The sequence below is a fragment of the Falco cherrug genome, chromosome 2 (genome assembly GCF_023634085.1).
Source record: "Falco cherrug isolate bFalChe1 chromosome 2, bFalChe1.pri, whole genome shotgun sequence".
Lineage (NCBI taxonomy): Eukaryota > Metazoa > Chordata > Aves > Falconiformes > Falconidae > Falco > Falco cherrug.
The window spans coordinates 115,487,614-115,503,072 of NC_073698.1; the positions used below are offsets into that span (position 1 = coordinate 115,487,614).

The 15,459-nt window shown below is 38.7% G+C and overlaps 1 protein-coding gene across 2 annotated transcripts in view; it reads right to left on the bottom strand.

Moving 5' to 3' along the window:
- EPHA6 (EPH receptor A6) overlaps nucleotides 1–15,459 on the bottom strand; it is a 513,385-nt gene that overhangs the window by 379,430 nt on the left and 118,496 nt on the right. For both annotated transcript variants that reach the window (XM_055703220.1, XM_055703219.1), the window contains exon 3: nucleotides 5,533–6,196. In XM_055703220.1, the coding sequence (XP_055559195.1) occupies nucleotides 5,533–6,196 (664 nt within the window). The remainder of the gene's footprint in view (nucleotides 1–5,532; nucleotides 6,197–15,459) is intronic.

Consider the following 15,459-nt stretch of genomic DNA (forward strand, 5'->3'; position numbering starts at 1 on the left):
AACCACTCCTCCTAACCTTCTTCACGCCACCTCTGGTGCTACCTCTACGCATGCTCCCACCTACCTCCCCTCCTGCTCCTTCACAAATCGGCACTGGCTTCCTGGCACAACATTGCATGTGCACGCTGCAATGATGAGATTTGAGGTGGGCTCACTGTGAGGTTGCACTTAAAAAGAAGGAAATTGAAAACAAGAGGAGGAAATTGAAAGGCTTTGGTTTCAGGGGGAAATGAGGCTTCAATTAGGGTGGTTTTTTTTTTTTCCTTTAAACTGGTAAGTTTGCGTTATCATTCTTCTTACTTGTCTGCCCTATATTTTGAAAGGAAAAAGGAACTTACTGATGTTCCACCCACAAGAAAAATCACTTGTGGTGGTCAAGGAGACAGATCGTACCAACTCATGCAACCACAGAGCTGCAGAAGTCCCAGGACCTTCTGCACCTGTCCCATCACACAACAAAGAAAGCACCGTCAGTGGAGCTTCTCAGTCCTCCACTCATTCAGCATCTCTGACAAATTTCCTGCTGCTGGCTATCCAAAAGAGTGGGCACAGAATTGTACCCTTTCTTGTAGGGATCTGCTCCAGCACAAGAGAACTGTTCCAGCTCTGCTGCAGGAGGGACTCTGTGGTGGAAAGATTTTCTCTTAAACAGATAATTTGCAGTCTTTGAAATTTAAATTTAATCTTATTTTGTCCCTTTTTGGTAGTCCAAACCTTCTTACACTTTTCATTTACAGATCTTCCTTCAGTGCCTACGGACTGGCAAAACAAAACAAAACAAAAACAAACACCAAACAAAAAACCAAAACCAAACCATGAGTAAATCAGTACCTCGGAGAAAAACCCAAAAGAAGTGTACACAAAATTTATCCCTGTAACTATTAGAAAGCTTGCTGTTCCAATGCATGGGGTGGTGGTTAAATTTTTTTTTTCCTTTTTCTGCTTTCATGACAGCAGACAGGTAACTAAAGCATGAATATAATACTAACTTCTTGGTTTCCCAGCAAAAATGACATGCTATAGGTACATATATGAGGACGAGGTTAGTTCATATTTGCAAAATGAAAACATCTGCCAGTTGACTCAGATGAAATGGCTGAAGATAAGATTGCCAAGGTAAAAATCTTAACACAAACACATTACCACAAATTTGAGTAATGAATAACAGAAAGAAGGGTTTGTTCAATTAAACATATGCTCGGTGCATTCAGACATTGGTATCCCTTGGAAGTGTCCTTCAGCCAACTCAAGATCAAAGAATTTGAAATTTACATTCCTACTTCTTATTTGTTTGTATTTGTTTTATTAAAAATAAACAGGTGAATGTCAATGCCTGTTGGTTTACATTTTAAAAACTTCTTCAACCCTTTGGGGGGTGGGTTCCTGAGAATATTCCTCAAGAGCAATCATCTTGTTACAGTTAAAATACACTTCTGCATTATGTTCGGTTAAAACTAAAATAAATCCTGAAATGATTATAAATTAGTATTTGCTATACATAGTTGATGAATTTTTCTCTGCAATTAATTGCTAACCTTGAGTAATTCTCACAATTTTTGGTAAATCATTAAAGAGCTAGACTTCAGTAAACAGTCATCCAAGTTTTATTATATCATACCTAAAAAGAACTGAACTTTTGTACTTAAGTTTTTATAGTGTTTCTTGTTATGATTGTTTCTTTCTGTGAAAAAATAATAATAAAAAAATCACTTAAAAGCCTCACATGGTCTGTATATGTTACACATTTTTTAAATTTAGCACAACTCTTGTCTTGAACTGACATTCAGAGAAGATATGACATTGCACTTGCTACTTTTAACTGATGTTCAGTAGAACCCTGTGCAGCATCTCCTCCTTCTATGTTGTAATTTGTGAATGGGGCTGGTATAAATGATTCAGCAAACCAAGTACTTCATATTAAAGCCATTTATGATTAGCATTGCCACATTATTGGTACCAATTGGTTTACTAATACCTAAAGAAACAAAAGAATATGTGAACGCTGCTGCTATTTCAGGACATTGAGGGAAAAAAATAATCTTGAACATAGATTCAAATCACAGAGCAACAGTCTATTTACACAATCAATTCAGAGAAGATGCTATATTTAAGATTATGCCATTAAAAAAAAAAAAGCACCACACAAATAACTCTGAACCTCTTGCAATCAATGTTACTTTTCCCCTCTGACTTCAGAAAAGGAAGACAGTCCTGAAATGAATGAAAAATTCTCTATCAATGTGCCTCTGAACAGTTCTAGATGCATTGGGGTATACGTTTAATAAGTATGGATATTTTAATCTGGTTATGAATTATTCTCAGACACTTTCATTCTGAAATGATGCTTTTAAAAGCACATACAATGGATACAGAATACTGATAGACTGACAGACAGAGATAGATGTGCATAAAACCGTTATATATTGAATTAACTGAAGCATTGCCAGTTAGGTTATTTTCAACTGCCAAAATTTACTTTACTTGCCTCCCTATGATTTTAACAGCAGTCGTAAAACTGATCAAAGAATTTTTTTATTCCCATTCTTGCTGCTTTGTGAAACTAGGAGCAATGACAACAACAGAGTATCATTCCTTATGCCATTTAGTGCTTCCTGAAGTAGAGAGTGCGTATCTCTACAGATATCAAAATAGAAATTTATTTTTTACATTCTGTGACAGATAAGACATGTTTTCCATGAAGAGCTTATTATTCCCCACTGAGCCGTGTACCGGTGTGTAATTTAAAGTTTGACACCATTTGAAAGTAGGAAAAATACACTGAAGTATTAGCAAATATTGCCCACCACCTAATCACTTACCAGAGCAGATTTCAAAATACAAAATTTTGAAAGTTATTTTCATGCAGAATAAATTTATCAGTTTTGAATATGTTACAAAATATGTCTACAAGCAGCACTGACAGAATGGCATCACATACTTCCAAGACACAGATTTCTAATTCCAGCAGCGGAATGGGAGGGACAAGACACCTTTGGGTAGGGATTTGGGGGAGGGATCTAGAAAACACGAAGATCGTATAAATATATCTCACGTCTTCTTAATAGACTAAGGTGTAGCGGCTTCTCTTCTCCTCCTGCCTACCCCCTCCCCACTACTGCCAGCAAGATCAAAGCAAACTTCCTTTTCTGATTACAACGCATAACGTGCTTTTAATACTTCACATTAGCCAAGGTTGCTGTGCAGCTTCCCTAACACCAAAAAACCTGAGGAGCTCTTGAGCAAAATACTCAGGCAATAGCAGTGTCACTTGAGTAATTTATGGATACGGACTCTTTCTCCTCATTGCTACAAAACAGACGTAAAACCAAAGTAGCCTGGTATCTTGGTGACTACTGAGGCTTTCTTTACAATTATTACTGCAGAAAGAGTACCTTATTCTCAAGTCATTTAAACAATGTAAAGTAGAACACGCAAAGTACATATATCCTTTAGTAACTCTTTCTGAAGCCATCAAAACAACTAAGAAACTGTGCAGTACGAAAAGATGCATGCCTTTCAAGATTAAGTAAGAGTCACCTATCCAGCAGTCCTGGCAGGTGGAAAATAAAGTCTAAACATACACACTCTCTCCATGGATAGTAGTCTCAAACTGAATCCACAAAAGCCCAGAGTCCTGGGCTTTACTCAAGTATACCACAGCATTTACAAAGTTTTAGCAACATATTAATGTTCTGAACAGCACAAAAGTTAAAGTAATCTGAATTTTACCATTTGTACATGAAATCCAGTTCTCACAAAGACACAAATGCAACCACGCTTTAAAGAGTGGCAGCAAGAGCATTAAGGAACACTTGCATTGCACAGAAGACACGGCTTTTGCTCCTGCAGGTGTTCACTGTCCTTCCTATGAAAGTGAGAGGTTGATAAGGGAAGAAAATAAATTTCCCTTTGTAGTCACCTCCAAGTTGAAACCTTGATTTGAAATATCCTTAATTCGCTGTCATAGTGACAAGGTACTGTTATATTGTTCTATAGATACCAGCACAAAGTGCAGTTTCAGCAAGATTCTTGAAACTACCAAGCGCAGCTATCCTCAGAGAGACAGTTCTTTAGATACAAGAAGGTGGCAAACAACATTCAGCAACTAACTGATGTACTGACACCTACTTCACAATCTGTATTTGTACATTAGTCTTAGTGAAAAAACAATACTAGAGATACAGCATTACTTATATTATTGTAATTAAACCATTTTGATCACTTCAGATTTTAATCTTTTGCATTAACTCTGAATAGGGCCTCAAGAGTCTCTAATTGAACTTGATACCTACTGATTTTCTACTACATTAATATGCATGTTATTCATGGTGGCATTTAACCCCCTTTGGTTTTTTTACAGAAGCATGGATAATGACATTATCTCTTAAGGTGAAACCAACCCCTCTGTCTTTATGTGCTTACAGGAATGGTCTGAGTATGAGTTAATTGACCATGAGCCAGCAGTGTGCCCAGGTGGCCCAGAAGGCCAACAGCATCCTGGCTTGGATCAGAGGTTGTATGGCCAGCAGGACCAGGCAGGGATCACCCCCCTGTACTGGTGAGGCCGCACCTCAGACATGTTCAGCTCTGGGTCCTCCCTACAAGACAGACATGGAGGTGTTGGAACGTGTCCAGAGATGGGCAACGGAGCTGGGGAAGGGTCTGGAGAGCCAGCCTGAAGGGGGGTGGCTGAGGGAGCTGGGGGTGTTCAGCCTGGAGAGGAGGAGGCTCAGGGCAGACCTCATGGCTCCCTGCAACTGCCTGACAGGAAGGAGGTGGTAGGCGGGGGGGTGTGTGTGCGCGCGCGTCGGTCTCTTCTCCCAGGTAACAGGACAAGAGGAAACGGCCTCAAGTTGCACCACGGGAGGTTTAGGTTGGCTATTAGGAAAAATGTCTTCACCAAAAGGATTGTCAAGCACTGGAAGAGGTTCCCCAGGGAGGTGGTTGAGTCACCATCCCTGGAGGTATTTAAAAGACCTGTAGGGGTGGCACTTGGGGACATGGTTTAGTGGTGGACATGGCAGTGTTAGGTTTACAGTCAGACTCAATCTTAAAGGTCTTTTCCAACCTGAATGATTTTATGATTCTATGACTAGATTCCTTCTTAGGCATATGGAGGGGAAAAAAGTTATTTTTTTTAAGTCACTGCTCATCTCACCCTGTGCTAGATACCTCAAATGTGTTAGAGGAATCCTGCTCCAAAGCCTGTACTTATCTCCAGGTACCTAGATAATACATATATTATCTGTACCTACAGAAGGAGTCGGGGTAACTAGCTTGTCCACACACATGCACATTGTGGGCACCTACAGTTAGATGAAATGAAGGTCAACTTTAGTAACTAAATGTTTTCTTAGAAATCCACAATATCATGACTCAATATGGCCTTGCTCATTTCTGGACAAGAGGCATTCCTTGAAAATGTGATGCAGTATTTCCAATGTACACGAACTATTTGCTGTGCATAGAATATCATGACTTTTTTGTTTAAAATTTAAAAAAAAAATAATAAGTCAAACAATATTTTCTTACCATGGCAGGAACCATCAACTTCTTCATATCCTACACTGCAGATGCATCGTCCTAGAGGCACAAGCCAATCCCCATCTGCTCCACAATACAATTTTGGAGTGTCACGCTCCTCAGCACTCTTCACACAGGAGCCTCGTACTTCCACCAAAGAGGAAGAATCAACCCTTGGAATAGTATCAGGAAACATAGCCAAATTACGGACTGTGAAAGGGCACTTCTTGTAATAAACACGGACTGACACCAAAGCAATGCATGCTCCAATGTCCTGAAAAGCGAGATAGAATCCTTTCTTGTTTATTGGCCCAACCTCACGAACTTCCGTGTTGAGTTTAAGAATGCGGTCACCCAAGTCCATCTGGGTAAAGCTCTCATCAGCTGCAATAGTATCAATTTTAGTGTACTGGTTTGGCTTGAATTTTACTCCATGGGACTCATCCGACTCCATGTAGTAGAGATTGAAAGTTTCCTTGCAGGTCCCCAGTACCCATGGAATACTGTTGCAGTCCCTCAGGGTAAACTTCATTTCCACATAAATTTTCTGTGCAGCATCACGGGAGATCCAGTTTGTTTGAAGCCAGTTGTTTTGGTTTGGTTCCATCACGTTACACACCTGATAAGTATGAATGGGACGATTGTGTTCATCCATTTCAGTTATGGCATCCCACTGAAAAGAAAATAAAATTGTTTGAAAACTAAGAAAAATATGTATTATGCATATCCATATACAACACTGAGCCCATCTATACAGACACACCCCCCATGTATGTGCACCTATGGATTCACTAAGGATAATTAAAGTTTAATGGAAAGACAGCAACTACAGAATGGTACAAATATTATTTCAGAAACTCTCTGATAAATTTCTATTAACAAAAACGTTTAAATGTACCTCAGAGAAGAGGGAAGTACTGGCCATATTTACATTAGGAAATTTAATTAGTCTGAGAAAATGCCTGGCCATGTCATTCAGTCATCTATGGTGCAAAAAATTCGCTAGAACAGTGCTGTTTGGTATGTTGGTGGGCTGGTGCTCTGGCAGTTCTCTAAGCAATGTCCACAGCTCAGGCACACAGTACTGGTGATGCACCTGCAGCAGTTGGCAGCTGGGAAGCAGTCATTCTGGGCTGGTGGGTCTGGGCTGTTTGGTGTAGGTTGCCCTGGTTTACACAATTGCCCTTAGAAACATTTAGCTGTATATACAGACGTTACATTCCTGGCTCCATAGGGTCTGTATTACACTTATTTCTGCTTTAAAAAAAAAAAAAAAAATCTGTCACAGATGTCATGCCATTATTGTTGCCTTTATAAATTCTCATTTGTACAGTTCAAAGGTGAAGAAGGAATTTTTTTCCTCTTGCCTTCACACCCCTGAGGTTTTACATTACATCAAATTAGCTAAAAACTTCTCAAATACTGGTGGAAATTCCTGCATAGAGGCTCTCAAAAAAGATGAATCTTTGAAAAAGTATCTATGTGTTACATATGAAAGGTTTATCACATGCCTAACTTGTTATCTGCTACTCTAAAGGATTATCAACATCCCCAAAATAGCTTCAATATATTTGAGACAACTTTCCACTAAACACTCCTAATACCAATACAGCATTAGACAGAGATGTTGTCTTACCAAAACACAGAACTAGTGATATGTCTGTATCCAAAAATATCATATCCCACCAGAAGTTTTAGCATGGTTTTTAGATGCACTGTTGTCTTATGGCACTGACATACAGAAAAAAACAAAAACCTGTTCATAAATATCACTCAAAATGACAGACTACATTGTGTTAATGCTATGATACATCAAAATATACATTATTCATGTTCATGGTTTAGCATACATGGAATAGATTTATTATGAAGCCATGTTTAGTTAAATTATTTGCCTGCAAAAAAGATTCATAAGATTAAAACTAAGAAAGCAGAAGTTAAAAAGTTTACAGAGTATTTTCACTCTTACCAACTTCCTCAAATTTTGAAGTTACTTTGGTTAAATTCACTATGTAGCATGTTAAAGTTAAGTATTACTTACATACAGTACACACATAACACGCCAAAGCATATGTTCAAATTATGCGCAATATACAATTCTGACTACAAAACCAAGATATGAACCTTACACATTATTGGTAAAATATAAATTCCAATCTGTTACCCCCGTGGTATACCAATCCCACACATTCTTCTACTCTAATACACAGAGTATCAGTATTTTTAGAATTAAATTTACACTCTTAAAAATGCATTTTGACTACTTCAGCAGCTTAATATTTACAGTGCGTATGTACTTCAGTATTACAAAGAAGGTATAGTTGTCCCATGGCCTAGTGGATCGAGAAAGTGTAGGAAGTACAGTCCAGTTTACTGTTTTAAAGCAATAATATATCTATCTATCTATATCTATATCTATCAATCACCCTTTAGAAACACTGTGGAAAGAAAGACTATCTGTTCATCTTTTCTTGTGAAAAAGAAAGATATTGCTTAAGAGTTAGGCCCTAATTTCAGAAAAATTACCAGACACCAGATGACTCTCTTAAGGCCCATGTGAACATGTAGAAAACTAACTGGCTTTACTTTGAGTTTTACGAACAAATAATGTCACAATATGGAAGCGGGGCAACACACATCCAAGACTTTTCACGTAATCTTTATCTAAAAACAACACAACACAAGACAAAAGAACACAACAGCAACAACATGGGAAGGGGAAGGGAAAAATAAGTGCACCTTCTTTAGGAGTGAACTGATCCAACAACCTGTGGCTCCATTAGCCTGAAAACTTTGATTTTAAACAGTAGCTGGCATTCATGTAGAAAAAGGAATTCTAAGTGCTGCCAGATACAATCAGAGGATTTAGATTCCGGGTCACTGCAGTGTACACCTGGAAGCCATGCCAAAAGTCAGGGTAAGCGAAGGCCTTTACAGGCCATCGCTTTTGGGGATTGTCCCTATCATGACAAGAATGATAACCTCATCTGAAGGTCCTGTCCTAAGGATCACAAAACATACTTCTTATACAATAGCCAGACAATGGCAAATAACTGACAAACAACGTGCTGACTCAAGAGATTCTTCCACAGCCAAGGGCTTTTGGCCTTTATGACTTGCATGCATTCAGAAAGGGCAAAGTTGCTACTTCAGTATTCACAGCAAGACCAGAAGTTCAGATTTGGTCAAAACCACGTGATGAAGGACTAGTTAGCACAGGGCTTCTTGTGTCATTTTCCCCAGATTGGTTTGAACTATGGTTAAAGTCTACCCTATAGCTAGCAATATAATACCCCGAGTAGATCTTGGCTTTGGGAAAGGAAAAGGGGACTCTGATGCTCTGGTGGGCCAGGCCTTTTCCCTTTTGCCAAGCATGAGCCCATACAGCTTAAACAGAGTCAATATTCCACAGCCATGACGAATTAAAGAAGAGAATTAGGATTAGGTTTTAAATTTTAAATAAAATTGATTAAAATCCACAACTCCAAGCCTTAAAACCTCACTAGAAGAGGTCTTTTAACAACAAAGCAGATAAGTCTCCCAGCTGCTGATCCCCGTTTTGCCTACCATATCTGTTACGTGGTATGGACATATCACCTTTTCTTCACATGTAAAACATGTACTACAAATTTAAGCATTATTACACAAATTTCTGCTATACATAAATATAACCACAATGTAGATTTAGAAAAAAAAACCCAAAGGTTTTCTGCATTTATTTCTGTATCAAGCCCCATTAAAAGGAATATGTGCTAAATGTTCCAGAGAAGACTCAAAAAACACCCAAACCAAAAAAACCTGCACAAATAATAATAAAAAAACCCCACCCCCCACCACACCAAACCCAGACTTAAATTGTATGTGGGATGAAAATGTAGTTGTTAAAATAGAGAGCAGTCTTCAGAACGGAGTAAATTAACTTAAAGCAAAAAAGCCTCGACATACTACTGCCTCTTAAAAACATTAAGAAAAAAAAAATCCAACATAACCTCCCCCACCCTTACTGCGGGATTTTCTTCAGAAATATTTACATATTCACTTTGAATCAGTATCTCAATTCGAACTTAGAAATTAAAGCCCTGACATTAGCTGCTAACCATGTAGTTAATAAAGGCTCAGCATTTCAGTAATTATCTTAAAAGAATAAAACAAGATGGACCGATCACACACGGACGGTGCTTTAGTTCATTCAAGCAGTCCTTGCATGCTGCATGCCTGTGTCTTTCTATTGTGCTCCCAGATAGTCTGCCATAAACTCCCAGTTTATAAGAATTCACACAATGGGCAAGAAAATATTTTAAAGCTATTTGCAAAAATGTTCAACAGAAGTAGTAGTCTAACCATCATACATATAAAATACTTTCAAAAGAAGTTAACATCTAACCATCATTTTGAGATAAATCTAGCGATCGCACTGAGACATACTGTGTAAGGTATGCTTATAAGTACAGCTGTGTGCTGGAATGTGCTCTTAATTACTAGTCCCAGATATTAAATGCAAATGAGGTGAATTCCAAAATGTCAAAATAACTTACAGAAAATTCTGGCAGAACTCAATCTGTGACAGTCTCAGACAAGGACATGTTTTTCCTGGGTGAAATACAATCTGCTTTTCATTTTACACTAAGCCTTGCATATTTTTTTTCAGTGCAGACAAGAAAAAGCCAAGTAATTTATCAAATACACACTCTTTTGGGTGTATTTCATATTATAGCACTTAATTAATTGAATTAAAAGTATTTATAAACATTCTAGTCATGCAAAACTATTCTTTGCTTAAACCTTAAAAGCAAAGGTTCAGAGGCATCTCACTGGTGATGTCTGCACAAGAATGTGGTAGCTCCCCACAAAATACCTAACCTGACATGCACAAAAGCTGGCAGAAGCTGTCTAGTTTAGACAAACTGACAGTTCAGACTTCCTTCAACGAGAGCTTCTTGGCATCCCAATGCACTGCATTACTTCCAAAATTTTTTTATTGTGTTCCTTTCAAATGAGGAAAGCCTCTGACATTGTTGATGGAAGTAGCAGCGGTGTAAAGCTAATTCTTACAAACTGAGTTCCTGGGCTTAGGCAGAAGAAATGTCAAAAACAGGGTTTGGAAGAAAGACTTCCAAATTCTATTTCAACATTGTAACCTCTTATCCATGTTGCTGTTGATTACATTTTACCATTTTGCTTTCACATCTGGCATAAAGGAGGAGTAAATGTCACTAAAATAGAAGAAAATGGAATGTGAAGATTGGTAGAGAGAAGATTTTAAGATTACTTCCCACATTCAAGCACAAAATACAAGATTAGGCTACAGACCACACTGAGATTTTAGTTAGATTAAAACTTAGCTGCTTTCATATCTCTACAAGCTACTTTACAACCTTTCTGTTTCATTTTAGAACTTCACTAATATCACAGAGGACACTATAAAGAGCAAATTACCTAATTTAAAATTGCACTAGCTATACACAATACTGAAATCTGTAATCTGTTTTCAGTGTTCCCCACTTTTTGTTATTCTCATTTTAAGCCAAACACTACAGACCAACAAAATCAGCAAGAGCCATTTATTATAATTCGGTAGGTTGTATCACCAAAGGCTGCATGAACAATACAAAAAGAGAGATTGCATTTCACGTATTTTATCTTATTTTTAAACATGTTACCGTCTGATAAGAAAGTGTCTTAGTGATGCCGTGCTACAAAAAAGTAAACCCAGCGGAGCAGTTCCAGCCTGATGGGAGCAGTCATAACTTCCTTGAAGACAAATTCTGAATCTTGACCTATCTTTAAGCCATGGTCAGCCTCTGAAGCAAACCTTTGTTGGGTCATATTGGCTGCTTAAAGAAAAGATGTTAAAGTGACGATTGGCATGATTTGACCAGTATTAGCGGTACACAAGGTCGGATTCAGAGCAGGAATGCAGAACAGAAAGGACTGAGAGGATATAAGCTCACCCTGTTGTCACCTCCCAGCCCTCCACAGCAGCGCCGTAAAGTTGCATGTTCCCATGTGAGCCCTACAGTTCCTCTGACTTCCAGTCCCAGGTGCTGCCTATGGGAGCAGCGGTCACGGCACTGCCCCACAGCCAGGAACACTGCATCTTTTCCCACGTGAAGGGAACAGTGCATCTTTTCCCACTGTAGGCTCTCCTCCACCATGTCCCTTAGCTTTTTTCCCATGCTGGCAATCTCCATCATGCCATTTGTGTAGAAAGCCAAGCAGATTCCCACTGTTTATCAGCAACCCTGTTTGTGGTTGAAGAATTCATCACGGTATTTTATTTGTATGTCAAACTTTACTGTAAGAAGCTTTTCCAATTAATAGGAGTAGTTATATCAAGCATTTGTATTTCATAATGTGTTGGTATCTAGATAACTTCACATGTAGTGAAAGACACTTTCCCCCACAAGTTGTCATGCTGATTGATGAATTAATAGTGGGTTGTTAACCTCAGATAACAGTCATTCAGGCACTGATCCCAGCAGCGTTTTCTAGGATGGCAGTTTTAGCATATTGCACAGTCCAAGATTCTTTTTATTGACATTTTACTTCATTTAAAGGAAAGGGTAGGGACACTAGTGTAAGAGTCGGTCTAAAGAGAACAATATTGTCTCAACATTGCCAACAGAGACCTGGAGATGGAATGTGGTCCTCGTGGACACCAAGACACAAAGACCCCGGGAAGGAGAACTGCATGGTATGAGGAGTACTATGCCTTTCCTTGCCACCTGGGATTGAAAGGAACAACTACAATAAGGCCACATAACAACTGTCCAGAAGATGGATCACAATTGTGGTCATAACAACGAACCAGAAAAACTTCAGGTGAACTTTCTTCATTATAATATCATTATAATACAAAAGCACACCTCCTAGTCTGAAGCTGCCCGCCTCTGAGGCAAACCATGCCTTGGGCACTCTTTGGACACACATGATAACCTGGCTTGAGAAGGCGGAGACTGGCAACAACCCATGGACCAGAGGAGGAGCAAGGTGTGTTGCTTGGCATAAGAAGATGCCTTCTTAGCAAATGAACTTTGGAGATCTTCCCCACCAAGGATCATGACGATCGGAAGGACCGGCGGGACGCTGCCTGGACCTGGGACCATAGGGAAGCCTTGGACCCATGGTGGTAGCTATAATCCTCTTTCCTTTTCTTTCTACTTTACCTTTTATTCACTTTCTGTCATTCTACCTATCGCACGCTGCTTTACGGGCAAACAATAGAATTGTGCTGTTTAATTGAAGCATAACCCCTTGGTGTGGTCGCCTTGATTTTTGCGCTTTGAGATCATAGTAAACGAACAGTTTCGAGTCCACTGAGTGGACCGTGACAACTAGTTACTTCAGTGTATGCCCCTAATCAGTGGTTTTAGGAATGGAAGAAACCATCTGCCCTTAAAAATTTTGCCGCATTTGTATCCTAAGCTAGAAAGTTCCCTCCCCTTCCTCTTTATCCTTTTACTCAAAGGACAACTCTCTAAAAATGAAGAGTTCTTCACTTACATATACCTAAACAGAGTATCTTTGCTCACTCCTGAGTAAGGAAAGGTTGTGGCAGATTTAGCATGCAACACATGTGGATATTAAGTACAGAACCGGATCCCTGGGTAAAATATTTACACAAATGTTTTGTTGTTGAGCAAAACACATAGGGGTAAGTACTGGCCTTCCATGCAGAGAACTGAAAAAGTTGTGCCTGAAATTAACATGGGATAGGAGACTGGGAAACAAAGTGTGTTGACTTCAGCTATTCTGCATTTGACTACCTCCAAAGAAAACACATCTGTCAAGGCAACTTCTCAACAGTAACAATGGCAACAGAAGATTTCCCTTCTAAACCAAGGAACAAAATATGTAAGGTTCACACTAGATCTTGTTTATCCTATTGGTTGCAGAGAACTAGGTACTTTTGGAAATGTAGATGTCAACTACTTCTTACACAAAGACGTAGGCTGACATTTGAAAATTGAGTGAACCTGAACTTAGTGATTCAGTTTTCTGCCATATATCCCTCATTGCCCACAGATGTCCGTTTGGAACAGGTCAGGTCCCTAATAGTAGAAGGGATGGACTAGGTTTGTTACATAGAACTGCCACCACCCTAGAAAGCAGTCTGGAGAAAGTTACAAGTGTGTCCATGCAATTCATTTACCCAAGAACAGTTACGTGTTTATGACATCTAGTGAGGCTAAAGGAAAGCGGACAGTATTTTTTTCTAATATTTTAATTGGTTCTTCTTATTTTTTTATAATTTTTATAAATGGTTTATTACTCACTTTGGCCATCAGTATTTTCAGTTCTCAGCTAGGATTCATCTAATGAAACCTACAACTGAATTCTCACTTTCAACTGTTTGCTACTGACAATCTTTTGGATCCCATTTCCATGGAAACAAGCTGAATGGTAAAAATAAAGAGTTTTAAAAGTTTTTTTTAATTCCTTTATACTATCTCCAGTGAGATGATCTCCATAGAAATGAGATCAGAAAGGTCTGAGCTAAGAAACAATAGAGAAGGACCTGCACTTGGCAAGCACAGCTGCTGCCTGCCATCTGCAGATGCAGCTTTAAACACCTAGCTGCTGTGGTGACATTCAAGCAAAACCAGCTATACTACGTAACAGAATTGCCAAAACAAAAACTTCTTTCAAATTGATGTGCTTATAAAAAGATCATTTCAAAACACAGTTAGCATTTAAAAAACCACACTGAAAACAGCAAGATTAAAAAATATTAAGAACTACAGAATTACTGTAAATTAAAGGAATTGAGTCAATCTATTTTCCCATTCCCTCCAACTCATTTTTCTTTACCTCCATCTTTTTCTTTTTCCAAGATATACAAGTCTATTTGTGAAAATAGATGTTCAGACCTCTGAAGCCCAGTAAGACAAATGATAATACAGAAATTATGAAATGTGCCTGCCTAAAAGAAGAAGAAAAAAAAAAGGCAGACAAAACTCCACAGTTGTTCATGTATTTCCTACCAAGTACACGTTGGCATAGTTGGCAAAATAAAACAGCAATTAAACTACTTATGGTCTTACATTTAAATCAAGCTGATTTAAAGTTGCTTAGGGAATGCATATAAATGTATCACGTATTAGATTAGCTCTGCAGAAGTATAACTAGAATTGCAACACAGGTTTAGAGGAAGAAGTGACATCTGTTTTCTACATAGGCGGCAGCAGCAGCATATAGACACAAACTATGACAGTCGATGGCAAATCCCTCATAAAATCCATAGAATTAAATGTAATTAAAGAACATAATCAGAATTTTAAAAAATAATAAAGAACGAACTACTAGGGAAATATAAACAAGAAAATATAGGAAAGAAAGTGGCAGATTGTTCTGTATTCTCCAAATGCAAGTGTTAGTGGGTCTTGGGCTGTGAACAGCTGCTCTATGACTGAAGGGGCCAGGATGATTCAGAAAGCTGTTAATGCACTCAAAATTGAAAATCCAAACCAGTAAGTTGCTTTTCTTTTATTTACATGAAGCACTGAATACTGAACAACCATGAGGATAAGCTACTTCAGATGGTCCAGCTTTACTTAGCTCTGAAAACTGGAAACTGTTGTGGTTCATATGAATGTTTTCTTCGTAGGAGCAAGACTAGGATATGGTGAGATTCAGGGGATGAGCTCTGGAATCCAAGTGAGACCAACTTCAGATTTAGGAAACAGTTGACTCTCACACTTGGGGATTAGCCAGAGCAGGACTTTGGGATCAGAAAGCAAAACAGGACAGCCCTGCTCTAGCTCTGAAGAGAGCATTGCAGCTGTTCCGGAAGAAAAGGGAGTCACAGGTCCTGAACATGGACCTTTATGCATATACTAAAAAACCATAAATCTGAAGTAGAGCTCAAACTACAGAGGCAGTCAATCCATTTGACTGACCAGAATCTAGACAACAATATCATCATGCACCAATAAA